The sequence below is a fragment of the Morus notabilis genome, unplaced genomic scaffold, assembly GCF_000414095.1.
Source record: "Morus notabilis unplaced genomic scaffold, ASM41409v2 Scaffold823, whole genome shotgun sequence".
NCBI lineage: Eukaryota > Viridiplantae > Streptophyta > Magnoliopsida > Rosales > Moraceae > Morus > Morus notabilis.
In genome coordinates this window covers 89970-110048 of record NW_010366474.1, presented here as the reverse complement: position 1 = coordinate 110048, position 20079 = coordinate 89970, and the positions used below count along the sequence as shown (strand labels likewise).

At 35.4% G+C, this 20079-nt stretch overlaps 3 protein-coding genes and 1 non-coding gene across 6 annotated transcripts in view; 1 reads left to right on the top strand and 3 right to left on the bottom strand.

The window, feature by feature from the left end:
- Window positions 1-205: 205 nt before the first annotated feature.
- LOC21389767 (protein WEAK CHLOROPLAST MOVEMENT UNDER BLUE LIGHT 1) lies at window positions 206-4867 on the bottom strand. The gene is made up of 4 exons (XM_010110303.2): window positions 4707-4867; window positions 4525-4578; window positions 2689-3508; window positions 206-2470 (listed from the first exon to the last, which is right to left on the bottom strand). Exons 3-4 carry the CDS (start codon window positions 3448-3450, stop codon window positions 605-607), a joined length of 2628 nt encoding a protein of 875 aa, XP_010108605.1. The 5' UTR covers window positions 3451-3508; window positions 4525-4578; window positions 4707-4867; the 3' UTR covers window positions 206-604.
- An 8926-nt stretch (window positions 4868-13793) lies between these two features.
- On the bottom strand, window positions 13794-16722 carry LOC21389766 (UDP-glucuronate:xylan alpha-glucuronosyltransferase 2). Of its 3 annotated transcripts, none has more exons than XM_024173619.1 (3): window positions 16429-16722; window positions 15630-16321; window positions 13794-14854 (listed from the first exon to the last, which is right to left on the bottom strand). In XM_024173619.1, the coding sequence occupies exons 1-3, from the start codon at window positions 16632-16634 to the stop codon at window positions 13887-13889; spliced, it is 1866 nt and encodes a 621-aa protein (XP_024029387.1). In that variant the 5' UTR covers window positions 16635-16722; the 3' UTR covers window positions 13794-13886. The 3 variants fall into 3 exon arrangements, with proteins under 3 accessions (XP_024029387.1, XP_010108604.1, XP_024029388.1); XM_010110302.2 differs by having other exon boundaries at window positions 15630-16320; window positions 16437-16722; XM_024173620.1 differs by having other exon boundaries at window positions 15630-16233; window positions 16437-16722.
- TRNAR-CCU lies at window positions 15163-15235 on the top strand. The gene has a single exon. It is a non-coding gene; the product is annotated as a tRNA-Arg (tRNA).
- A 1201-nt stretch (window positions 16723-17923) lies between the features above and the next one.
- LOC21389765 (protein TIC 22, chloroplastic) overlaps window positions 17924-20079 on the bottom strand; it is a 3564-nt gene continuing 1408 nt past the window's right edge. Inside the window, exons 2-7 of the mRNA XM_024173617.1 lie at window positions 19722-19772; window positions 19143-19202; window positions 18954-19025; window positions 18491-18526; window positions 18220-18404; window positions 17924-18140 (exon numbers count right to left, since the gene is read on the bottom strand). Coding sequence (XP_024029385.1) covers window positions 18312-18404; window positions 18491-18526; window positions 18954-19025; window positions 19143-19202; window positions 19722-19772 — 312 coding nt within the window. The 3' untranslated portion in view covers window positions 17924-18140; window positions 18220-18311. The remainder of the gene's footprint in view (window positions 18141-18219; window positions 18405-18490; window positions 18527-18953; window positions 19026-19142; window positions 19203-19721; window positions 19773-20079) is intronic.

Genomic DNA, 20079 nt, shown 5'->3' with positions numbered 1-20079 from the left:
CTGTCGAGGACTGGTTTATGCTTTTGACTTCTCATGGAAACGCAGGTCGTTATGTAATATATCAAATATAAACTTGAAAAACGGCAAAACATGAAGGAATTGCCAAAGTCACGTTTACATGGTTTAATTATTTACTCATCAACTGTGATACAGAAATTCTAATTCATCAAAGTAAAATCAAATAGAATAGAGGAATCCAAGTAGATCACAAGAAACTCAAACCAAATCCTTTCATTAAGCAAACTCGAAAATGCTATTACAAGAGTAAACTTTCAGCATTTGAGGCCTATACATGACGGTCTCCGAGGAAAAAAAAATATTAAAGACAAGGCCTATACATTATAGAAGCACCTTATTCCCTCTTCTCAAGCATCTTTAACGAACATATTGCTCCAAAATCACCAGAAATATGACCACTTAAGTGAGAAAAATTATATGTCCAATCACCATATTGTACACTAAACAATCACAAACATGTACATTCAAGAAATTTCTGTCAGGTATACGATTCAGCATTCACATTTCACTGCAAGAGAAACCGCCAATAATAAGAATTACGACATTTTATCGTAACAGTAGCGACCTGTAGTAGCTCCAGTAAGGATTACGTTGACCTGGTCGGATGTGCCCTCCTCCTAGCCAAAAACATCAAAAACCGGGGGAACAAGGATTTCTTCTTTTTCTTTCCAGCCTTTGGTTCTTGGAATGAGTCAGTTTCATTATTGCTTACATATGACTTCGGGCTTGAAGCATAATGGGCAGGGACAGCAGCATCAGAGGCCCGATCGGCCATAGCTTCTTTCCTTCCCTCAAAGCTAGCCCTCGGGCTTTTAACGGGATTTACAGCAGTTTGACCAGATTCGGTTGCCTTGCGACGTTGCTCGTGTTCTGCCCTCCACTTTCTCAACTCATGTTCTACTCCCAACTTCCCGTCCTTGGCCTTCTCAGCCTTCTCCATCGCAATCCTGAGTGCTTCTTTTCTAGCAGCCATCTCCCGGTTAACTTCTTCCAAATTCTCCCAGCTTCTTAATTCAGATTCCTTGGCAAACTCAATTTGAGAAATGGCAGATGCAACCCTCGCATTTGCCTGCTCCTCTGCCTCATGGGCCCGTTTGCTTAGCTCATAATACTCCTCTAGAGAAAGTGTTACCCCTGTGGGTGAATCCACATCAGAGTTTCTGGCGGATTCACTCTCTTGCAAGGCCTTAATTGCTGCTAACGCCAATTTTTCTGATGCTTTAGCAGCCTCTATTTCCTTTTGTGCTGCGAGTAACCTACTCTCTATCGTACTTGCTCCGGCCTTTGCTTGCTCTGCTTCTTCCTTTGCCTTTCGCAGCTCTTCACGAGCCATTTGAGCTAGTGACTTAGCCTGGTCAGCCTCCTGTGCAGCTTGCTGTAATTGCCTAGGTATCTCAACCATCATTTCTCTGACTTCTTTCTCCTTCATCTGGACAACAGCTATTTCTGACTTGGTGCTGTTCAGTTCTGCTTCAAGAGATGCAACAGCCACTGATGCCATTCCTTCTCTCTGCCGAATGGCGGCAAGGGCCGATTTCTCAGTTTCAAGTTCTGTTTTTAACGAGGTGGCAGCCACCCTCAAGCAATTCACTTCAGCAATAGCTTTCTCTATGTTAAGCTTGACTTCCTCAAGCTCCTTCTTTGCTGAAGCAACTGCTAACTGTATATCAGTATGAGTTTTCTTTAAAGGTTCCTCTATGTCTCCTTTTGACTGTCCTTCATTATTTTCCTCCTTCAACTTTGATTCCATGTATGCAGCTAATTCAGCTTTCAAATCAGCAAGCAAGGCTGAGGCAGTGTCCAATTTCGATTTGAGATCCTTCGCTGATAGAATTTGCTGGTTAAGTCTCTGGAGCTCCTCTTCAGCTTGTTTTAGTTCCTTCTCCCAATTAAGAGAATCTTGCTCCGTGGCCAAGGCTGCTCCTATTCTTTGTTCCTCTGCTTCGAGATGGGCAGCATGTGCAGACTCCAATGACTCCTTTGTTGCAATCAGCTCAATAGTCAGTTCTTCTACTGTTTTCTCAACCTCCTTGGACGCAGCAACAGCCTCTTCAGCCCTCTTTACAGCTACGTCCTTGTCAGTCACCAAAGAAGCATATTCTTTACGCAGTGCTTCTAACTCTTCTTTAACAGATTTCAGCTCCGTAACAGCAGCTGTATGCCTAGCCTTAGCAACCTCAAGCTGTGCCTTGGCAGCAACACTAGCCTCATCGGCAATACCTTGCTCCATCTCTTCCACTCGGAGCTTGGCGAGTTCAGAGTCTTGTTTTGCTTGATGCTCTTCTGTTTGTGCTCTCTCTAGGTTGAGCTTCAATTCTTCAATGAGCCTTTTAGTGCTGTCCAACTCTTTTAGTACTTGCACTTTTGCCTCTTCAGCAGTCTCTGATCTTTTCCTGTAATCAGGAACCTCCTCCTGCACTTTCTCAAGCTCTTGTTCTACAAGTTTGCGTCTCTGTTTAGCCAGAGAAGGAATATTACATCGTTAAACATACATATCGACCATACTCTACTTTGCAACCAAAGAAGCAGCTTATACAATATATAAGAGCAATGTTACAAGAAATCATATTTCTTTTTCTTTCTGAATTTCACAAAATAGTTGGGAACGGGGAAAAGAAAAGGTGTAAAAAAAAATGAATAAACAAAACTGGAAAACATGTGTATGTATACCTCTACAGTTTGGATTTTATGGGCTTTCCAATCAACAATTCCTCCAAACTTAGAAACAGCTTCTTTAACAGACTCAAAAGGTGCCGTTGTATCGATGAGGCCTCTGTTTACGTCAAGTGGCTTAGCATGTTTAGGAGAATCAGCACTTTCTTGTTTTACGACAGTAACTGCAGCAACCTTTGTGTTGGGAAGAGCAAGCTCAACAGATTGCACCACGTCATCATTTTTATAATTTGTTGCCTCTGAAAAGGAAGCAGAGGGAGCAGTTGCGGGAAAATCTTGTGCAGCTGCATTTTCAGAATTTCCCACCACGTTACTGTGATTTTCTGTATCATTTTCTTTGCCTGTACTTTGGGATGCTGAAACATTAGAAGTATCCTGTAAAGGTTGGTTTTCAGAACCTTCCACCGCAACACCCTCACTCTGGGTCTCTGTTTCATTAATTACTTCTGGTGAGGTCAAGGCTGGAGAATCGGATAGAACAGGTTGACTTTGTTCTACAGATGGGCTATCAGATGCTTGACTTTGTTCCGTGGTTGTTGAGCTAGATGCCTGATTGTCTGTTGGAGGAAGTTGGTCTTGCTCAGAAGCATCTTGTGCAGTTGTTAACTTCGAGTTTCCAGTCATCAATGACTCACCGTTGTTTTCGAGTTTTCCATTCAGAACTGGGTTTTCTGTAGTCTCATTACTAGAATGATCATCATGGTTGGACAATGAAGAGGACTCTGGTGGTAGCTGTTCGCCATTTTTCACATCCTCCATTTCCACAAAGTGGTAGAAGTGCCCGAACTAGAAGGATATCCCCTATTCTAAGACAGAACTGAACCAGCAAAAAGGTAAACGATTAATCACATGAAATATATTACCTCGTCCATATAATTCAGAGTACAAGAAAATAAAAAACTTGCAATAATTTGTACTAAAAGACCTCTAGAAGGAATATAACCTTATACTCCTATTTTTTGGACGCCATACAATCATCTCAAGCTTATTACTAAAGATGAAAAACATTTCCTTAATAGTAGCTCATGCTTCTATAATCTCCCAGCACTTAGCACTTTCACCCAAAATGAAAAAGTGTTTAAAAAAAAAGGAAAAATCATATATTAATAATTACAATTGCTATCTTTCAAAAGAATGAGCATTAAAATTATTTATAATCGCATAAGACATACCAACCTTTCACCATACATGTAAAAGGAAATAAAAAATGAAAAAGAAAATAACGGGAATATCCACAATGAGTCAACGGCATATATTTTCTGCCTTAAAACTATAGAACAATGTTCACCAACTTTTCCATTGCAATCTTGTTCATTCGTTTTCACATAATATTTATACTTCCCTATTTCTTTCCTTTCCTTTTATATATTTACATCAGTATAATCTTGAAACCAGACGACATTTAAAGCCAGACTCACGCCAAATTTGAAACAAAACTTATTCTGGATTCGGGTCTTGAACCGAACGGTTCTAATCTCCTATGCTTATTCTCCGAAAAATTATCTTGCTGGTCCAAAGTAAATTACCTTTTTCTTTGTTCTTGATTAGAAACAAAAAACAGGAAAATTCGAAAAATTGAAAAAAAAAAAAGTTTAAAAAGAAAAAGGATAAATCCTATAGAAGGTCGTCAGAAAAAGGGTTATTAACAACATATGAATTCACTGACAAAATACGGTTCCAAATTCGACAGCAAACCGAAAAAGACATAGTATCGCATGAATTGATTATTAAAATCGAAACCGAGAATTAGTGCTCTAATCACGGATTAAACATCGCAATCAAAACTGACAATTCCTTTTCAACAAAAATGAAAATCAAAAGGAAAGAACATACCGGATTAATAAACCAGAAACGAATTGAAAAAAAGGATGATGTTAGCAACGATTGCTGCAAAATCACAAAAAGAAAATTAACCAAAAATAAATTATACGAAAAATAAAGTTGGAAAATAGTGGAGCTAAAAATAGGAGGTGAGAAAAACGGGGAGAAATAGAATACACGTGAGTGGAGCTTACCTCCTCACGCAGACGCAGACTAGATCCATCTTTCTCTCCTTCACGATGATATTATTGTTATTATTTTTTTAGTTATTATTTTTTTAATTATTATTATTATTATTATCTATTAATATTTGTTTGGGTCCTTTTTTGGTTGGAAAATTTACACGGGTGTGGACCTGTGGTGTTCATGAAAGTTCATAAATTGTAGGCAAAGGGAATCTTAGAAGACGACTTTTTAATATTATTATGGTTTGAGTTGTTTTGGGTTTTGGTTTTGGGTTTTGACTAAAACCGGAGACTCAGGAGGACCTGCTCGCCAAGTCACCCAGCCTTTCCCCTCGTTGTGGACCGTTTTTGTCCACCTCACCCTACTTTACAATTTTAGATAATTTGTCTGAGTGGTTGCTCTATTGTTTGTAATTGTCACTTTGGCATCTGAATATTTTGATTGTGACAAGCAACTCCCTATATTTAATTTTGAAAAAGGTGTAGTCTGGTTAGTGTGGATTGAGAACGATCTTGTGGGTTTCTTTAGAAGAGCCAACCTCTTTCCATTTGTGTTGAAGTTTTTTCTTCTACTCTCTAAACCATATATTGTATTTATTTTTCTTTAACTTATTAGGTTTTTTTATTATAATTAAACTATATAATTTCTGCAAGAGTACTATGTGTATAGGGATTACATATATTTAACATTTTACAGATTTATTTGATTTTGAGATGGTTATAGCTTTATTTCTTTTTTTCTGTTCTTTAAAGTCTTATTTGAGACGGTACTCTCTGAAAAAAAAAAAAAAAACTATATAATTCAACTTTAGATTAGATCACGTACGTGTCACATGATAAATTCCATCAAGAATATAACATATGTTACTATATTTGATTAAGATTGCAAAGAAATCAATAATATAAGGAGTTGATTATGGAAATTAAATTTTGAGGGACTGAAGTGAAAATAATTGATTAATTCAGGAACCAAGCGGACAAATCACCTTACTAATTTTTCCCATGTTATTTTTCTTTTGTATTTTTTTTCTATTTTTAAACATTTGTTTTGTACTGGTTTCTGTTTTTGTATTAGTTTTCCTTTTTTTTTTTTGGGCGGTAGTTTTTATTAATTTTCTCCCGTCATAAAATTCTTCTCCACCAGTTTTGTTTTGACTTTTTCACTTGACAGACCGTTGTTTTATTCCAAAAATTAGTAATAATAGAGACACGGGATGGGATTTAAAAGTTTGAAACGAAAATGAAGTGAATGTTTAGATTCAGAATCATAATTAATAATTATTTTTGATAAGTTTATATTAAAATTGTGTATTTCATAATCTAATGCAAAGAGCATAAAAAATAAATAAATAAAGAGTATTGTAGTAGTATCATTTTACCAGCTCTTGTTAAGAAGTGCATTAAAAACAATATTTAATCTAATACCACTTGTCCCCTATACTTGTCGGTAAAGTATATAAGCCACATACAATAGCTATGACACTCTCATCTTATACTGGCTCCACTTAACTCTATTTGTGAATCATCCACATGTATCAGAGGATTTGTAAAACTGCAATCTTCCAAACCAGTTATAGTTTTTAGGAGTTTTAGGAGCAGATTAAATGCATTATTAGTAATTTTTTACTTTTAATTATTAAATTTATATGAGAAATTGTTTACTTTGTAATTCTTTTTAATATGATACGATTCTGACTAGAGTTAGAAATCTAAGGTTCTATCTAGAGTCTTTTTTTAGACAAATTATTACTTGTTACAATTAAATTAGGGGGAAAACGCATAATAATTGAGCTATACTGCACGGCTCATGACACAAAAGTGACTCCGTGCTAATGAAGTTTTAGATAAAATAAATAAAGTAACCGCCCGCCACGGATGGTGTCTCTACCTGCTTCGTAGAGCGCGTACCAATGAACTCCCGTACGAAATGACCGTTATGCCCACACGTTTTCCTAATCCGCAATAACCGGCGCTTCTCACATGATTAGCTGGCATGGCAATCCGGTAAATACGCGTTAACGCCACTCGATCTAAAAACACGGTGCGCTGAATAAAGCACAAAGATGGCCCCAACGGAAAAATCCAAACCAGAAAAGACGTGGAAAAATATTTTAAATGGACAAATATGAGCAAAGCAGCTCCGGATAATAAATTAATAAGTCACGTTGTTGGTATTGGTGGGGTCTAAAACACAGGAAAATCAGAACCGTTATATCATGTTAGGAGTTTAAGAGTTTGTTCTTTTAAGTAAAAAATTTAAAAAAATGTAACTCGAGTTATAATTTTATTTGAGTTCATGTTCTTTTAAGTTTAAATTTGAGTTTAAATTTGAATTTAAACTCGAGTTTAAACTCGAGTTTAGGACTAAAACTCGAGTTCAAGTTTCCCCTTCAACTCGAGTTCAGAAACTCGAACTTAAATTAATGAACATTATTTTTTCTATTCTTAAAAATGCTATAACTTTTTCGTTTTTATTCTGATTGAGATGATTTTTTTTCTATGCGTTGACAACGAAAAGACGAATAAAACCCGACCCATATACCCTATTAAAATTTTTCTTCAGCATTGAGTTTTTATTAAAATACTATCTAAATACAAATTCAAGTTTTGATTCACTCAAACACAAACTCAAAAAGATTTTTATCTCAAACCATAACTCAAATGTACACAACCAAACACAAACTCAAGTTACAAGTTCAACTCAAATTCAACTCAAGAATTATACTCAAGTTAAACTCCAATATAAATATTAATATTGTGATATAATATATTATTTTTATTTTTATTTTAATATATAATACTATTTAAAATGTTAAATTTATTTATTTTTTATTATTAATCTTTAAAAGACGTAAAAATAAATTTTTAAGAAAATATAAAAGTTATAATAATTACGTGAAAAAATAAACATTTTAATTAATAATAATTAAATGTCAAATTTTTATATGTTATATTTGGTATAAATTTTATCATAAAATATAATATATGAGAAATTTAACATAATAAATAATATTATATTAAAAAATATTTTTTATACTTAAATATTAAAATTTTAATTAACACATCAATTATAATATTATATTTTGAAGAGAAATCAATCAAGGGAATTCTAAATCCCAAAGCAGGCTTTTTGGGAAGCAATTTGAAGGCTTGGAATGGTTAGTAGATGAAGCTTCCATTTTGGGTGTCGTGTGCTGTGTGCTGTTCTGCATGGGAGAGTGAGAGCTTTAGGAGGATTGGAATTTGTGGAGGCAATTTTGCACTATTTGGATAAGCTTTTTTTTATTTTTTTTATTTTTTTTTAGGCTCTGATCTTGCCACGTCAGACGCTACGCAGGAATATGCTTATCAATCCAACCATTACAGATTTACTGTTACCAAATGCCAAATTTAATTGCATTTGGTCTTTTGTGCCAGTAAGAACGTTGGCACTCATGGAAGACTGACACACAAATGTTTTTATGCACGGAGTGTGTGCATAGGAGGGGTTTCTCAACGCGTTTGTGTTTGATTGTGTGAAATTTAAGAGTCCGTTTAGTTCGCTGATTTGAGTTTTTAATTCAAGTTAAGATGTGATTTTATGTGAGCTTTTTACTGTAGTAAAAAAATTAGATGTGACTGTTTATGAGAATTTTTTATTGTAATAAAATTTAAATTTTAAATTTAAATTGATAAAATGAACAGATATTCGTAATGAAAAAGCGTTTCGTTTGTTAAGAAAATCAGATTCCTATTTTTTAGATGCCATTTTTGTACTACCAATTTCTTTCATTGTCTCATTTTCCTGTTTTTAATTTCCCTCTTTTTTTTCTTTTTTTATTTCCCTTATTAGTACTTTAAGTTGCTTTTTTATTTTAGCTTGATAAATACGTAAATTTTGCTCATTGGTACATTTAGTACTGGAACTTTGGACGGGCCGCCCGTGACCACCTGAAAAACCTGAGTTTTTGTCCGAACCCGAGCCCGAGCCGCCCGCCCAAGCCCGAATTTTACCTTGAACGGGCCGCGAGTTTGTATTAAGCGGCCCGAGCCCGGCCGAATTGCCCGGATTATTTAAACTTTTTTTTTAATATTAAGTTATTTTGTGTTAAAATTTATATATATATATATATTACAATTTGAAATGAACACATGAATTATATAAAAAAATTATTTCTTTATTAATTTTTAAATTTACAATTCATGATTGCCTCGTTAAAAACCTTACCAAGAAAAACCTAATTGGGATAAAAACTTGGCAAGAAAAAAAGAGTGCAATCATTTTGTAACGAATTACAAATTGTATAAACTTACATTGTTTATTAAATTACAAATACAATGTAAAAAGTAAATACATATTTACAAATTACAAATTTACAATTTAATTTGAAGCTGAGGGATCGTCTTCAAAATTAAATGTTAATCGATTAAATTCATCGATCCATTCTTGACTTGCCGGTGAAATTATATCTTGTAGACGTTGATCGGCCCGATCCTAATCCTTAATGCAAACCAAGGCTTCAACATTGAGTGACTGGGCTTTTAAAATAGAGATCCTCAAATAGCGATGAAGTTATTAAACCAATCATTGAGTGACTTTTGATAAAATTATTAATTTACTGTGGTATGCAAGTAGAAAGTTACTTTGATATAGAGTCACAAAGAGATTGAAGAAAGTGGAAGAAAAAAGAAGATAATTAAGAGGATGAGGAGAGATTGTGAACAGAAAAATAGATAAAGATATAAAGAAGAGTGATATAGAGTAGAAAAACATGAGTATCTATAAGAACAAAACCAACATTATATAGAAACAACACTTTTTTAAAATAAAAAATAATAAAAACGTAATGGCAATGTGTTTCTTTCCTTGTGTATATTGTTTTTTGAGGAATCCTTTTATCATGTGATTGATTATAAAAAATGTTCAAGAATGTGAAAACTGAAATATTAAACTGCTAAAATAGGAATTTGTTCTTTCTATTAAAGAATTGTGTATTTACCTTAATTAATAAGTTAAAAATTTAAATAACAAATATGGGCATTGGGTCTAGTGGTATGATTCTTGCTTTGGGTGTGAGAGGTCCCGAGTTCGATTCTCAGAATGTCCCAATTTGTAGCAACTAATATTTTCAGGCAACTCGGGTTTCGGGCAAAATTTGAGTTTTCGGGCTTATTTTCGGGTCGGGCAATCGGGCATGAACGGAAAATTTTAAAAACAATTCCTGCGGACGGCGGTCGACGGCACCTACACGGCGGTGGGCTCTGGCGTGGTCTCAAAATTTAGGCTGTCCGAGCCCGAACCCGAATTTCTACTTTGGATGGGCCGGCATATGGGCCTGCCCGCCCGAGCCCGAAAAAATTCACCACTAATACATCTAAATATGTCAATCGGGTAAGGGATGGTGACTGTTAATCTAGTATATATTATGCATTCAGCACTGGCTGCTGTATTTTTTCCCATTTTTCTTTGTGGATCAGATTTCGTGCTTAAAACAGGCCGAAGGTATTGGGCTTGTATAACCTGGAGATCGAATGCAACCGGAGACAGCCCCGGCCATGGGCTTTTATGTTGGGAAACCTAGCTGAGGAGGGATTTAAAAGATCGGAAAAAAAATTAAAAATACCACTAAGAACGGTAAATAATATTCTTTATGTTACTCTATTTAAAAATAAATAATTATTATTTAATTGATAAAAAAAGCTATAGTAAAATTTAATTATTTAGAATGATATAAATAATATGTCTTAGAAAAGTATGGGAAAACATCTACTTTTCACTTTGCTCTATAAACACTACTACATTCATCTCACACTTTCTGTCACTATAAATGGACATACGAATGGACAATTCTATAAAAATAATGCAAAATTAAAAAGGTGAGTTAAGAGAGAGTTGCTACTTTGTATTTGATTACTAGACCCAATTATTCTTTTGTTGTTAAGCCCAAAACTATACGTGCCAGCAACATTGAGAGGAATCTCTCTATGCTAAGAAAGTAGAAGAAGATGGAGAAAAGTATATGGTTTGTCATGATATCATGCAAGCTTATTATTTATGTTATTTTAAATAATTGAGTATCATTGTATTTTTTTTGTTTTCTCTTTATTAATTAAATGACAATTATTTATTGTTAAGTAGAGTGACAAAAATAATATTTTTTACTACATTTGAGTGGTATTTTTAGTTTTTTCCCTTAGAGATTTCTCCTCTTGTGTATTTTTTTTTTCCTTTCACATTACTTTGAAAAGCATAAAAATATAAAATAAGACACATAAAGAGACGAAAGCAAGACATTTCCTAATTTTCTCTATATTTTGTCATCTGCAGGATTTTAGGGGTGTTCATAAATAATTAGAACCCGAAAAACAACCCTACTACAAGGGTGAACCAATAATTCAGTGACACATCATCAAACCAATTAGTTACACAAACATGTTATTTAGAGAAACACAAGGGTATGTTGGTTTTTTAGTTATTGAATAAACACGACAATAATAATATTTATAGACTAAACACAAGGGCATTTAGGGTCTTTTGTCAATTTACGATTTCTATTGTCGTTTCTCTTTCGTCCTAAACGTGCACAGTGGAGACGGCAGTACTATTTCTGGGCGAAACAAATTATTTAAGAATAATAAAGACATTTTGCGCTTTCTTCAAGGATTTTTCACACAAACAACATATAAGATTGCAACTTTTTTCTTTGTCTTCTTATTTTTTAGGGAGATTTTATGGTAAGTGAGTATTTTGGGACAACTTTTAGAAAAAAAATAATAAAAAATTAAAAAACTTAAGAAACGCCTTAAAATATATTTCTTTTCGTTAATATGGGAAAGACGAAGGTCCACGCCGGCTGTACATGTGTAATTTATATGTCATAAATAGTAGAAAATAAGCCGATATGAAAAGCTTAAAGAAGTATATAAGCTAACTTTTAGTTATAGAAATTAATAGGTCATAATTTGTCAAGTTATGGTTCATAACTAGATAAGTTATAGATAAACTTGTCAAGTTATGGTTCAAACCAGACAAGTTATGGATAAAAATCATGATTTATGGACAATAACTTGTCAAGTTATGGTTCATAACCAGACAAATTATGGACAAAAACAGTAATTTAACCTATTTATTAACTTATGTAAACTATTGATCTATTAAATTTAATTCATCTCAAATATTACCTATTTCCCTATGCGTAATCTACCCCAAATGGGCCTATTTCCGTGTCTTCACGACAAAATTATGGGATCATATGCATATACATTTACGCCAATCAAACGTTTGCATAATAAAATTATGCATGATCATATGCATATACATCTAGTAGTAAATACTTAACCTTGCATCAACCACTAGAAAAAGGATCTCTTTTCATTTTGTTATATTATATATGCTAATCCCATGGATTTGGATAATTGTTAAGCTTAAAGTAATCTTAGCATATAAGATCCGTGGAAATGATCAGGACTAAAACATTGCTTTACAAAGGTCTTCTTAGTTGGTGCACCAAAAAAAAAAGTTATGTTCAACCAACCCAATTCTTTCCACTGGGGGTGTCCAATTTCTCTCTCAATACTTGCCTTGCACCCAAACCCAATCATTTTCTCGAACTGTTGCTCTTGGAATATTAATCTTTCGGCAATATGATAGAGACATATTATCAAACTCTTAACTGAGTTCATATATGTTGAAAGTTGTGCTTAAATTAGTAATTTTTCTGGTGATTAGTTAATTAAAGCATCTGTTGGCACACCAAATATTTTCCATTAGTTAAATAATTGGCTAAAGCAAACAATTATGATATGCTGCAGGTAATGCTATTCTTTCAATTGCAATATTATTACAACCACCGTATATCTTTATCAACAATACTTTTCCTTTTTTTTTTGTTGTTTTTTTTTTTTGATGAATAACAACAATACTTTTCCTTAATATCTATTGATAATAAATCAGTAGCATATTCATCGTTACAAAATATCTCTAGCGCTAGTTCATGATCTTTCTGTACTTCCAACAGAGAACAAAAAATTGGTCGTTGTCCTAATGATAATATTTGATAGTGAAAAAATTGTTTTCAAGGATTTTAACTACTAATTATAGAGCACAGTGATTTCTTTTCATTTGATCTTCACATATCCAACAAAAGATAATTATCAGAACAGCATGCGCTGTTTCAACACTAAAATAACAGGATATCATGATCGTTTAACTTTCCACTCACGGGGAAAATATTTCTATATCTAACCACCAAAAGGATAGTCAACATAGCTATCGTCTTTTTTTCTTTTTGGTGAATGGTAGTCAACATGTTTATTATTGTTTAGAAATGATTTTTCATGCTAATTAGAAAGGGAAAAAAAAATTAATTTTCAAGAGCGTAACTATATTTTGTTTTAAATTCCTTGCACAATATATATATATATATATATTCCGAAGTTTTGGACATAATTATTTATTCCTTTGAATACACTCCAACTCTAAACGCGCGCTTAAGTTTCTTAGCTAAGTGTAAGTAGTACGTACGTTTTTCAAAACAACCAAAAGCAATAAACAATTTATATATAAATAATTTTGTTGCGATGCTTGAGCACCTCAATGTTCCTTCAACTAATTAAGGTCGGGATATCTAGCTAGTAATTAAATATCAAAACGTACATATATAATTGTTTTCTTCTCCTAGGTACAGTTTTCACCCTCCAAACACAAAGTATTCAGACCGTCGAAAATCAATTAGCAGTTTTGTTATAGGATACATAAGATCTACATAGTACTGATGAAATTAGTAATTTCCAACTGTGATCATGTTTATAATAATTAAATTAATATAAAAGTCCAGAGATCCAATCTCACGATAACCCAACACTCGAACCTTTGACCATAATTTCATAAGCCCGCCACAATGAGCTTTAACCACTAGACCACCACACTTGGGGTCTCTCTGTGAAGTATTTAGTATATCATACTATGCGCTACTTGAACATTGCTAATATAGAAATTTTATAATTCGTCGTTTGTTCTTATGGAATCATACTGCAGGTATATATCTAGCTAATTAGGAAAAAAAATGAAGAAAAATATCATTGAAACGAAAAACTCCGATTAATGTGCTTGTAATCTATTCACACTGCATAAATTATTGGCAAAAGAACTGGACACAACAAACAATATCGATCATGTAACTTTTAAACAAAAATTTAAGGAAAAAAATCCTAATCTTTAACCAAATGAGAGCGTCTAGGATCTGTAATATTGATCCTCCAATGCCCATTGACCAATCCCTTCTTCCTAGCAATCCTCCTTTCCCACTCCAACTCCGTCTTCCTCCTCTTCGTCAACCTGCAAAAGCTCTGCAACTTCTCGTCCATGGCGTCGTAGACCTTCCACCATCTATGATGTGCCACGTCACTCGCGTACACAAAACTCTCCTCCACATCCCAATTGCAGTCATAATCTCTGTAACACAGCCATGGCTTCCACCCCAAGTAATGAATAGCGTAAACTTTGGGCGGATCGGCACCGAAAAGCTCGTTCTTAAAGCTGATTTCATTAATGGTGGAATTGGACCAGAAATCCTTCAAGAAGTTGACTCTCCTTGGAAGGCGGTGCCACCAGACGAACATCTCGTTGAGGAAGCCCTGGTCGCCGCCGTTGTAAGAAACGACGTCGTTTCGGCTTTCCATGAAGACTTTGAAGGTGCAGTTGGAGGGCTCGAGGACCATTATGCCGGAGTTGAAGAGGGAGAAGTCGTTGCCGGCGGCGGTTATCTGAGGGAAGTGGAAGAGGAGATCGAGGTTTCGGAGTACGATGATGTCGGCGTCGACGAAGACGATTTTGTCGTAGTCGGTGAGCTGCCAGAGCCGGAACTTGCTGTAGTTGTACTCGTTGTAGGCGCCCTTCTCGGCGTTGGGGTTGCGGATGCGCGTTATGACGAGGATCTGCCACCCGGCGGAGGCGAGGGCGGCGCGCTTTTCGGCGGAGATGGAGTTGTCGATGAGGAGTATGAGGTCGCGGTCGGTGCCGCTGCGCCGGAGGCTCTGGGCTAAGGTTATGGCGCCGCAAACGTACGCTTCGGAGGAGTGGAGGACTGTGGCGTAGGCCTCTCGTTTCTTGGATTTCTTCTTTAGATAACTTGTGCTGCTGCTTTGGATCTTCGTCACGTCGTAGATGTCGTGGATTCCTGTACAATATGCGTATTAATTTGTGTTTTTGTTATAAACTTACGGGTTGTCCTTTAGTATATGTTTGTATATTGTAATTGCCAGCATTACAACTCACTTGCATGCAAGTTTTTGGATCCCTGGAAGGATCTATCACACAAGTGGTGGTAATTCCAGGCCAATGATATAATATTTAACACTTTTTTTTGGGAAGTCGGAAACAGCCATGCACTTTAAGGTTTAAGCCAATTGATCATTTTTTTTGGTTGTCGGTTATGTTCCAATCTTTCCAAACTAAAGATATCTATAAGGGAACAAATCTCATCAAGCGCCTGTAGCTCAGTGGATAGAGCGTCTGTTTCCTAAGCAGAAAGTCGTAGGTTCGACCCCTACCTGGCGCGTTATTTATTTTCTAAACAATGTCCATTTTTATCATTCTTTCTTCCCAAATAAATTGTGTCATTTATATTTTGCCGAGTTTCATTTTTTATATTTCTTCCTAAAATATCATTCTTTTTATTTATTTTTATCATTCTTTCTTCCCAAATAAATTATGTCATTTATATTTTGCTGAGTTTCATTCTTTATATTTCTTCCTAAAATATCATTCTTTTTATTTATTTTTATCATTATTTCTTTCTAAAATATAATTCGATAAAATCACTTCCATCCAACAAAAAAAGGATATAAAATTAAATTTCTTTTAATTTCTCAGTTTTTTTTTTAAAATTAATTCCTCAGTTTTTGTACTAAAGGTGTAAAAATATATGGAAATATGTACGTATTTTTACGTACCTTGACCCCAGAGCGGCAGAGCCAACTGGCAAGAACCGACCGGCAACGACAACTTTTGCTCCAACTTGGGGATCTCCGGCTCAAAGAACCACCAATTTCCTTGTCGTTTCACCAACTCGCTGCACCTAAACAGCTCCATCATCGGCCTACACTTGCTCCAAAACACCACTCTGGTCCTCTTATTCCAATCCCTCTTCCCTTTCTTCACAGCCAAATTCGCCACTACCAGATGAACTTGCAGCCTAAACACGTCCCTCCTCTCCTTCTCATTGCATGGAAGTTTCGCCAATATCACGTCCATCTTCCCGTACCTTTTGAAATCCGGCATCGGAACCTCCGGACACGACGGCACGTCGCTCTCTTCCTCTTCGTCGATCCACTCGGGAAACAAATCCTCCCACTTGAAAAAATCCGTCACGTGATCGAAATTTACAGCAATGGTTTCTCCTAAATACTTTCTATTCCACTCACTCACATCTTCTTCATCCATGTTCACCATCCCAATCTTCTTCTTTCCCTTCCCCAACATTTTCTTCAAGAAGCTTGGAATTTCCAATTCATCATGACTACTAGTAGTCTCGTTTATTAATCCTATATTTTTGGACTTGTTATAATTTGGCAAATTAATATTGGACTCATCATGATCAGTCGACTCCTCCAAGACAGCCTTCACCTTGATTCCATTTTCATCCTAACACGTAATCAATGTTAATTTAGTACATAATCGAGATTATACTTTTAATGCATATGACATATATTAATACCACCAAAAGTTAAAAGAAAAAGGAGGTGTAAGGCTCACCTTACCTTGTGATGGCATTCTCGAATAGAGCATCTAACAAGAGAAGCTGCGTTTTCGTGATAGACCGAAAGAGATGGCCGGAGAAGAAGAGCGGCGTAGACAATGATGAAGAAAGCGAGGAAAACTAGATTGATTCTGATGACCAGAGCTTTTGAAGGAGTGGCCTTTATGATCCTTTGAGGAAAGCCTAGTCCTTCAACCATCTTTTACTAATTGCCTAGAAATATTGGTAGCAGGTGTTACCTGACGATCGGAATATATTTGCAACTGTTTCTATGGTTTTCAGTTTAATAGGACTCACTAATGATGATGATTAGAATAATTGGAGGCTGGTTTGGCTGTAGTGGTTAGAGAGCTTAATAGAGAGCGAAATTAGAGTAAAGCTTAAAGAAAGTCACACCATTTGTAAAGCTCCATGTGTCGCTTCCTTGGTTTGGAATTTGGATTTCCGTAGAGACAAAAATAGTCGGAGAGAACGAAGTTTTTACTTGGGCTTTATTTATTTATTTATTTATTTTTTTTAAATGGTGAATTCCCCGTGTTTCTGTTCCACGTTTGATGCCCTTAATCCATCAGGTTGAGAAAATAACTAGTGGCAATATTCCAGTAGTGTGGAAGCTAAGGCTGGGGGTAAAATAGTAATTCCGTTTGTTTACGTGAAAAATTAGGTAATGGGAATCTTGAAGGAGGGGGCGGCTTCCCTCCAACAACTACTCGGTTAAGGCGTCAACTTCTTACAATGCAATGCGGTGTCGCTTTTACTCGTTACAAAATTGCGAGGCTCCACCAATTTACAATTTGTTAATGATTTTCTCCTTTTTATTAATGCAGTGGACAAAATTTTTAGTTCGGACATCAAACGCATCAAAGGCTCCAAAATGATTATTGGGCATGTTTTGCACGACACTTTTTAGATAGTATGGTAAGCTATCACAGCTTCACTCATTTTTTTGTCAACCTCTTGATGTTAGACCAACTTATAGTAGGCCCTAACTTATTAGCAATGCCTCCTCAACACACTCCTGAAAAATCCTGACCATTTCTGAATGAGAAATTGGTTCTGGGGTGGGTCAATATATGCATTACCATTAAGTAGTTTCATCATTACCACATCACCAGTTGCTTTTAAGTCAGCCACTAATATTCTGGAGACACACAAAAAAAGATCAACTCATTAATCTGCAAGGTCACACTTAACTAGCCGGCGGAGAATCAACATTGCTCCTCTAAGCGACAACGTGACATTGTTGTCAACTATTAAGGGAAATTTTTATGTACAAGACAGGGAGGCATGTTGGGAGAGTAAGCAAAAGTCGGATACACAAGTGTAAGGCTCCTTGGGAAACAAACACGTGCCACTAAATCCCAATAGAAGTGGAAGGACATAATATTGACTGATTCTTTTGGATAAGGACCTTCGGTAGTGGCACAAAACAAAGCATTAATATGTGAGAGTTTTGTAAAGAATCAAGGTCTTAAATACAATGTAACATTAAGAATGAAAAAAGGTACTTTAATTAGTATTAGAATACTCTAAATAGTACCAAAATGTAAATAAAAGGTTGATCAAACTGTACACATACAATAAAACCAATCCCCTCAATTTACCCAACTTTGGCAAATAAAAATGACATCCATCATTGTTTGAAGGTTGTTTCGTTCTATATTCTTTTTCAAGCTTAGCTTCCCCTCAACATTTCTTTGACCAGCTGCATGTGTCAAAGAATGTACAATGTCACAAGAGAGAGAGTGAGTGCGAGAGAGAGTTTGCGGTGAATGATGACTCACCTGCTTGGTTGTGAGTCATGGGATTTTGTAATGAACTCACTGCTTCTATAAAGATAACTTCAATGTGGTCAGTTAAAATCATGCTCTGCGCTTCACTTTTTGCTCACATCTTGAATGTGCTGGGAGAAACTTTTGCCAGGTGGAATAAAAATCAAATCTTCCCAACCCGAGTCCTTTTCACTAACCTGCATATGATCCAAATGAAGTAATTCACAAGTTTCTTAAATTACTACAAGAAGTAAAAAGTTATAGCAGTGACTAGATCAAATACCTCCATTTTCCTTAAAACATCTTCCAGACTACCAACCTGTTATTAAGACGGTTCATCATTATAAGACGAGCACATAACAACAACAAAAATTGAATAGACAGGCAAATCCTGCAAACGTATGAAGCAAGCGTGCGCGTATGCATTGCGACATAAAAATATTTGCAAAGAGCTGTATTTGAAGTGATAAGTGGGATGCGCTTGAAGCTTAAAACCAACAAGAAGCTGTGCCAAATAGCACATGGCTTTCTGTCCCTAAAGGAAGCAATTTATTATTGGAATTTTATTTTAAATTCAGCAAGGGAAGGACAGTCATATTTTTTGACAGATGAAATACCGTCTCTGAAAATCTTAAATGAACAATTATAGTTAAAACCAATATTTCGTTGTACTCACAAACTCACGCAGTTAAAATACTTCCAACAAATAAATGAAGGAAACACGACTTTATCGCAAGTAATAGTACCAGAATATTTTGAGAAACCCCTGGGCCTCTTGATGCCCTAGAGACCTTACCCAGCTCATTTTCTATATCTTCCTGCATAGTAACATATAGAAATTAACTAGCGAATGACATGTTCATATCATGCAGATGCCTAACAAATGTAATCTTAGCTAAGAAAATATTTGTAGTAAACCAAGTTCTCAAACCAACCTTAGTAAAATATATTGGGCAATAACGCTTGTTTTTCTTCTTCACAACCAGTAGGTCTGACTGTAATCAGAGATAACTAATTAGATGACGAACCAAAAATCAAGCATACATGCAAGGAGGATTGGTAGTTAAAAAAAAATGACTTGCATTAGCATCCGACATGTGACAACTGATGACATATGACAATTTTACAATCTGCAAACTAACAGTACAAAATCCCACATAGCTAGGCAGTCTCCTACATACTAAACTTGTAAGTGGAATGAAACTCCACATACCGCAATGTGATATCTACCAACAAATAGTAATTGAATTGAATACAATTCCCTTGCTCTACACTTTCTTTGTGCAAGGCCTCAATTAAGTTGAGTCATTTCCCTGTCAACAGTTAAGTTTCTTTCACCCCAATTTTGATTGGACAACAGGCATGCGCACACATGCATACATGTGTATCAACGGCAGCTAATGAGTCATTACTAAGTAGGAGCTATCCAATTTAAGGATAACCTAAAATAAGATTGATCTTTGCTAAAGCTGATTTCAACCAAGATGGTAGATTGAACAATTAAATTAGTATACCTGAAAAACAGGAACTCCATTGAATCCATTCTTGAGATCAGCGGCTTTGAGCTAGCACAAGTAATGATGATCGTAAGACATCTTAATTGTATCAGAAAATATGATAATAAAACTATAAAACATGCAATTATAACACCATAAAACAGTATCATATAAAAGAGCTCAAATATATCCGGAAATAAGTTATATTATCCCCTTCATGAAGCAAACGCAATAAATGAGCTAACAAAGAAACCCTATAATACGACCAATGCTAGTAAAATAGAATCATGTGACACTTAGCTTAGCAGAGTAAGGTCAATTCATATTCTGTAATAGAACATTAGGGGGGGGGGGGGGGGGGGGGGGGGGTGGCTGG